General features: G+C 44.7%; 1 protein-coding gene across 1 annotated transcript in view; it reads right to left on the bottom strand.

Moving 5' to 3' along the window:
* Nucleotides 1-7,028, bottom strand: part of TULP4 (TUB like protein 4) — a 126,390-nt gene that overhangs the window by 4,335 nt on the left and 115,027 nt on the right. The window contains 2 exon segments of the mRNA XM_035899866.1: nt 69-251; nt 5,112-5,255. Coding sequence (XP_035755759.1) covers nt 69-251; nt 5,112-5,255 — 327 coding nt within the window.

Here is a 7,028-nt window from a genome sequence, read left to right as displayed (position 1 = left end):
AGCAAGCGCCCCCGCCCCAGGGCCAGGAAAGCGTCCTGGCACCCCCGGGAAGGGCCCCGCCCCGTCACCCCCCGCTTCCGCCGGTGGATTGGCCAGCACGTCCAGCTGCACGTTCTGATTGGCCAGCAGCGACTGGACCAGGCCGATGCTCTGCGTGGGCGACATGGCCTGGGCTGAGCTGTGGATGGGGGCGATGGGGATGTTGACGGTGCACGGCGGGCTGCTGGCGGGGGCACCGGGGGCGCCAGGCACTGCAACAAACAACACAGCGTGTCACAGAATCATAGGATCACTTAGGTTGGAAAAGACCTAAGTCCATCATCAAGTCCAACTGTTAACCTAGCACTGCCAAGTCCACCACTAAACCATGTCCCTAAGCACCACATCTACCTGTCTTTTAAATACCTCCAGGGATGGGGACTCCACTGCTTCCCTGGGCAGCCTATTCCAATGCTTGACAACCCTTTCAATGAAGAAATTTTTCCTAATATCCAATCTAAACCTCCCCTGGTGCAGCTTGAGGCCATTTCCTCTTGTCCTATCGCTTGTTACTTGGTAGAAGAGACCAACACTCACCTTGTTACACCCCCCTGTCAGGCAGTTGTAGAGGGCGATAAGGTCTCCCCTCAGCCTCCTCTTCTCCAGACTAAACAACCCCAGTTCCCTCAGCCGGTCCTCATCAGACTTGTGCTCCAGACCCCTCACCAGCTTTGTTGCCCTATTCTGGACATGCTCCAGCACCTCAGTGTAGTGAGGGGCCCAAAACTGAATACAGTATTCGAGGTGCGGCCTCGCCAGTGCCGAGTACAGGGAGATGATCACTTCCCTGCTCCTGCTGGCCACACTATTCCTGATACAAACCAGGATGCTGTTGGCCTTCTTGGCCACCTGGGCACACTGCTGGCTCATATTCAGCCAGTTGTTGACCAACACCCCCAGGTCTTTTCCGCTGGGCAGCTTTCCAGCCACTCATCCCCAAGCCTGTAGTGTTGCATAGGGTTGTTGTGACCCAGGTGCAGGACCCAGCACTAAGCCTTGTTGAAGCTCATGCAGTTGGCCTTGGCCCATCGATACAGCCTGTCCAGGTCCCTCTGCAGAGCCTCCCTACCCTCAAGCAGACCAATACTCCTGCCCAACTTGGTGTCACCTGCAAACTTACTGAGGGCACACTCGATCCCTCGTCCAGATCATTGATAAAGATATTAAACAGAACTGGCCCCAATACTGAGCCCTGGGGAACACCGCTTGTGACCGGCCAACTGGATTTAACTCCATTCACCACCACTCTTTGGGCCCAGCCAGCCGGCCAATTTTTCACCCAGCAAAGTGTACGCCCATCCCAGCCATGAGCAGCCAGCATTCCAGGAGAATGCTGTGGGAAACGGTGTGAAAGGCTTTACTAAAGTCTAGGCAGACAACACCCACAGCCTTTCCCCCTCGTCCACTGAGCGGGCCACCTTGCCACAGAAGGAGCTCAGGTTAGTCAAGCAGGTCCTGCCTTTCATAAACCCATGCTGACTGGGCCTGATCGCCTGGTTGTCCTGAAAGCGCCACATGATGGCACTCAGGATGATCTGCTCCATAACCTTCCCCGGCACCAAGGTCAGACTGACAGGCCTGCAGTTCTCTGGATCCAACTTCTGGCACCCGCTGCTCCGTGGGGGGACGTGCACCCTGGCCTCCTCTGCCCCAGGGGCCCCTCATACGCCATGGCAGTGATGAGGCCTGTGCTGTGGGGCCGCCCCAGCCTGGGGCCCAGAAGTGCAAGGGGCCATGAGCCTTCGCAGACTGCAAGCGGTTGGGTAACAGGCACTAAAATAGGGAATTTTCCTGAAGCAGTATTTCACATATTTTGGGGGTTTCCTCAGCACTTGTGGAAGACATGCGGGTCACTAAAAAACGTTAATGGGAAAATTTCATGGCAGCATTGACATAACAATCAGAAACTGGGGGGACATAGTTTTTTAAAGCTAGTTAGAAGAAAAAAACACTGCACATCTTTTGTACTTTGTCATTCCACTTTACCTTTGACTTTTTATCTGCTATCTTTATGTACTTGCTTAAGTGCTTTGCTGCATTTGGAGGGACTGCTATCAGATCCCAAAATCAATGGATCAGACCGTAGTTTGCACAAGTAAGCCAGCCTGTCTCCACTGATTGTAATGGTTGGTGGTAAACTTTAAATTAAGTTCTTGGGAACGATCTTCAAGGGTAAAGTTCAGAGCTCACTTTCAGTCTACACTATGCCACAGACTTTCACAAAGCAAGGAATTTACCTGATGGGTCTGAATAACCATACACTTATCAGCCAATTTTAACTACTCCTACTCAAATAAATTAAAGTTTTGCTGAAACAGGACTCAGTAGTTTTCAGAGAGATTTTTTGATAATAAATACATCAACAAACAACAGAAAGGAAAATCTGCTCACAGACCTGTGGCTGCTGCCACCGCTTTTTTGCCCCTAGTTCTAGCTTCTTTGTCCCTAGTCCTCCTGGCTTCCTCTAGGGCAGCTGCTGCCTGATGGTGAGGCACAAAAAAGTCCCCACCAGCCCAGGCTGATATCCTCTAGCGGCAGTCAGGTGCCATCCTGAACCAAGCTTCAGGAGGATGAAATGATGCTCCTCAAGCCTGCCCTGATCTGACAGTAATTAGGAGTTTTTACCTGGACATTTGTTGTCATCAAAAAAAAAAAAAAAAAAAAAAAGGAAGTGGAAGAAAAGAAAAAGAAAGTCGAAGACCTGCACTGAAGGCACTGTATAGTATCTAGTATAATATCCCCAGACTCAATGAGTTTAGGAAAACTGGACAATATAGATGACAGTTGAGAAAAGGGAAGTAGTATTATCTCTTGAGTAAAGTGGGTGACAAAGCAACCAGTAATGCAAAAAGAAGGAAGATGAAACAAAGACAGAGCGGAATATGATGGAATGAAATACAGACAAAACTCATAAAAGTTCTTGAAAGAAGATTTGTATGGAAAAGCTGTGAGGAAATAGATGAGAAGCCAGATAGGAAATGCAAGAGCAAGATGTGAGGAAACAGATGGGAAGCCAAAAAGATTCAAGAAGTGAGTACTGTAGTCAGGGAGACCTCAACATCAATGTTTGGACAGGCTGCAATCAGAAATGTAAAAAGAGGCAAATGTATATAGGAAGAGTTTCCCACACGTGGTAGTGGTGAACAAGGGACAGCGAGGCAAGAAGCAATTCTGATGATTTTAAGCAGAAGCATGGAGCTTGCTCAGTTGCTTGTAATTCCTATTGCAAAAAGTGGTGAGAGTGATTCCAAGAGGAACTACCACTGAAAAGCTGGAACACGGCAGGGAAATTAGAACACTGGAACCAAGTGTCAAGGTAAGAAGGAACAAGATATAATAATGGGGGGAAACAGTATATACTATATTAAAACCCCCAAGAATCCTCCAGATTCTTTATTAGTTTTCTGACATAAAAAACATCAGCAGGGTTTATGGGAGGAAAAGACACTAGAGTAATATACAGGATCCTAGAGACATATCCAGGATCATTTAAGTGTGCCAAATTCTGTGGAGATCTCTGATCTGCAAGACCAGATCAGGCAAGAGTTTCATTAGTCAGGACTCCTCCAGCCACAGCCCAGTTCCTAATTAATTTCTACTTAAAATTCTCGTTATGCCCTATAATTATATTTTTGATAGCATTAGGCTTTTATCAGCATCAGTGACAAATGTCGTACATGTACAGATAGATCTGTGGCTATGCTGGCAAATTTTTATGGTAGTTCTGTTCGTTCCTTTAGAAGAAGACTGTCAGCTAAACTTAACTGCCCCTAAGGCAGCATGGTTCTGTGCTCAGCTGGCAGGGTGTGCTTTCATCCTGATGCCTGCAGGTTAGCAATTTATCTGCCAAAGCTTGAGGTTTAATTGTTAGCTTGGCTTGAGCAACCCAGAATGTTGCTGTCATGGGTATTAAGTGCCTTATCAAACAAAATCTCATTTGTCGTGGTGTTACTTAATATCCCAAAGTGTTTTCATCCAATTTTTTTTTCATTTCTCCAATGGTTTTTAATTTATTTGTTTACATAATTTGCAAGTTAAATAAATTCACTGTTCATTTGCCTTGCCAAATCTTTACTGACTATTTTAAAGAACACCTGTCCCAAGAGTATCTCACTATCAACATTCCACTGCCCAAGAGCAGCTTTCTGCTATGTTGGTTTTTAACCTATCATGTTATCATTATTTACACTGCAATATTTTTTCCCATTAGTAAATGGCACTTTTTTCCTTTACATGCAGGCTTTAAGAAAGGACATCCCCAAAGATGTTTTGAAGATTTAAGTAGCCTGCATTTGCTAAGTCAGAAATGAATTTTCAGAATAAACTAGAAAGAAAAAAGTGGACAAGAATAGGAAGGCTGTTATGGGGAACAGAGCAGTATGATTCTTTTACTAGCCTTCTCACAGACCTGTAACAAAACTCCCTGCAATTCTGAGTACCATTTCAGCTCTTTCCATAATATGAAAGGAATTGATATTGCAGATCTAATCAAATTTTTAGGAAGGGATGGAAAGACTTTGTATTAACTTTTTTTTTCTATTTAATTTTTGTATTACTTTCTGTCAGCTTGGACCATGTTTCATAATAGAAAATGTTGAGTGCTTCCTATGCACAATATATATACAACCATCAATGTCTCTATTATTTTCTTTGGAACCTACAGGTGAATACCACGTAGAAGTAAATTAGGCGAGCAAAGCCCCAAATTGTGAAAGAATGGGTTTCATTTCAAGCACACGAGTATTTCCTTAGACTACTCTGATGCTTGGGTCAGACACAAGCTTTGGTACTTTCAGCTGTCAAAATGTTGGTCTGAAACAATGGAAGTATTTCCATTTCTTTCAACAGACTCTAGCACAAGCCTTTAATTGCTTTGCAGTGCTCACACTCCTTCCTCCTTAAAGGGTACTGGCCTGATGGCCACTCCTGTGAATTATGCTAATTCAGTTCTACAGGACCCCATCAGACTAAGCGATTTTGATTTGAGTTTCCCAGAGGGGGGTAGTGACACAAGTGATCTGTCCTCCATCTAGCTTAACCCATAACATGGCAGACCTCCAGCTCCTCCTTACCTGGTAAATCATCTTCGTCTTCACTGAAAACATTTGGATTAAAGACAGGCAGGTTAATGTAGTCCATTGAAATTTTTCGCACTTCTGGGAGATATATTGTCATCTGCCTGGGCTGAAGATGCAGCAAACTGGTTTTATATATTACTGGAGAAAGAGTATAACAAGAAATAAAAAAAAAAAAAAAAATCTGTTACACAAAGAGCATCTAAAGCTAAGAAAGAATCAATCCAAAGCAGACAGAAGCATGATGACTATTTTTACTTAATATATTGATGAAAAAATGCATATATGGGCCATTCTTAGCCAAATGTAACACTTCGCATAAACAGGATAAAAAAAATTGTTACTTTCAGCTGTTTCTCTTTAAACAGAAGCAGCACCTCTGTAGTTAAATAATCTGTAGAAATAATTATTACTTCATGTTGTGTTCACATCTATTTTTACAGAAGGAAAATAATTTTCCATTCCCATTTCCTCATGAGGTTCAACAAGGTTAAGTGCAAGATCCTGCACCTGGGCCAGGGCAACCCCCAGTATCAATACAGGCTGGGGGATCAAGGGACTGAGAGCAGGCCTGCTGAGAGGGACTGCTGGTACTGGTCGATGAAAAGCTGGATGTGAGCTGACAATGTGTGCTCGCAGCCCAGAAGGCCAACCGTATCCTGGGCTACATCAAAAGAAGCATGGCCAGCAGGTCGAGGGAGGTGATTCTGCCATTCTACTCCATTCTGGTGAGACCCCACTTGGAGGACTGCGTCAAGCTCTGGAGCCCTCAGCACAGGAAAGACACGGACCTGCTGGAGTGGGTCCAGAGGAGGGCCACAAAAATGATCAGAGGGGTGGAGCACCTCTCTTATGAGGACATGCTGAGAGAGTTGGTGTTGTTCAGCCTGGAGAAGAGAAGGCTGAGGGGAGACCTTATTGTGGCTTTTCAGTACTTAAAGGGGGCATTAGTGGGGCGCAAAGATGGGAACAAACTTTTTAGCAGGGCCTGTTGTGATAGGACAAGGGGTAATGGTTTTAAACTAAAAGAAGGCAGATTCAGACTAGATATAATGAAGAAATTTTTTACAATGAGGTTGGTGAAACACTGGAACAGGTTGCCCCAGAAAGGTGATAGATGCCCCATTCCTGGAAACATTCAAGGTCAGGTCACATGGGGCTCTGAGTAACCTGATCCAGTTGAAGAAGTCCTTGCTCATTGCAGGGGGATTGGACTAGGTGACCTTTAAAGGTCCCTTCCAACTCAAACCATCCTATGATTCTATTCTACGATTCATTCTACTTTTGGAACTCTTCATCACAGGATGCTACCAACTTATATGAGTTTAGGGGAAAACTGTAAAACTCTCAGGAATGAAATCTGTTGAGGGTTACTGCATACAAAGAAACCCCTCCTGGCTCAGGAAATCCCTGGCACCCAAACCATTGGAGATTAGGAGAACATTTGAAGGACGTATCACCACAAACTTACCTACACTTATATCCTTCCCTACATATGTCACTGATAATGAGAGAATTAGAACCTGTGGTCTGAACCAGTAAGGTCATTCTTACACTATCTTTTCATGATCATTGCAAATGCAGATGTCAGAAGTTTGTAAATTACTTGAAAAAAAAACATGGCTGGAACAAATCTGAGGGTTTCCATAACATTTCATTAAGTAGAAAGTGCCACTGCCCTATCATAGTAGCACTGGTTGTCCCCAGGGTGCCAACATCCTGAGAGGACAACCTTTGCCTGGAAGTTGGGCCAGAGAAGGTCCTCTCCCCAGTAGTTGGTACTCCATCTCTTGTCTGACACTAGCCACAAAAGATATCTATTTAACTAATTCTGCATCCAGGGCATCATTATGTAGTCCTGACCTAACTACATAATGCAAAAACAGGAAAAAGTAAGTTTTCCGAAGAGTTCAT

Source organism: Egretta garzetta, unplaced genomic scaffold (genome assembly GCF_000687185.1).
Source record: "Egretta garzetta isolate BGI_Z169 unplaced genomic scaffold, ASM68718v1 scaffold397, whole genome shotgun sequence".
Lineage (NCBI taxonomy): Eukaryota > Metazoa > Chordata > Aves > Pelecaniformes > Ardeidae > Egretta > Egretta garzetta.
This window is presented reverse-complemented; position numbering and strand designations above follow the sequence as displayed.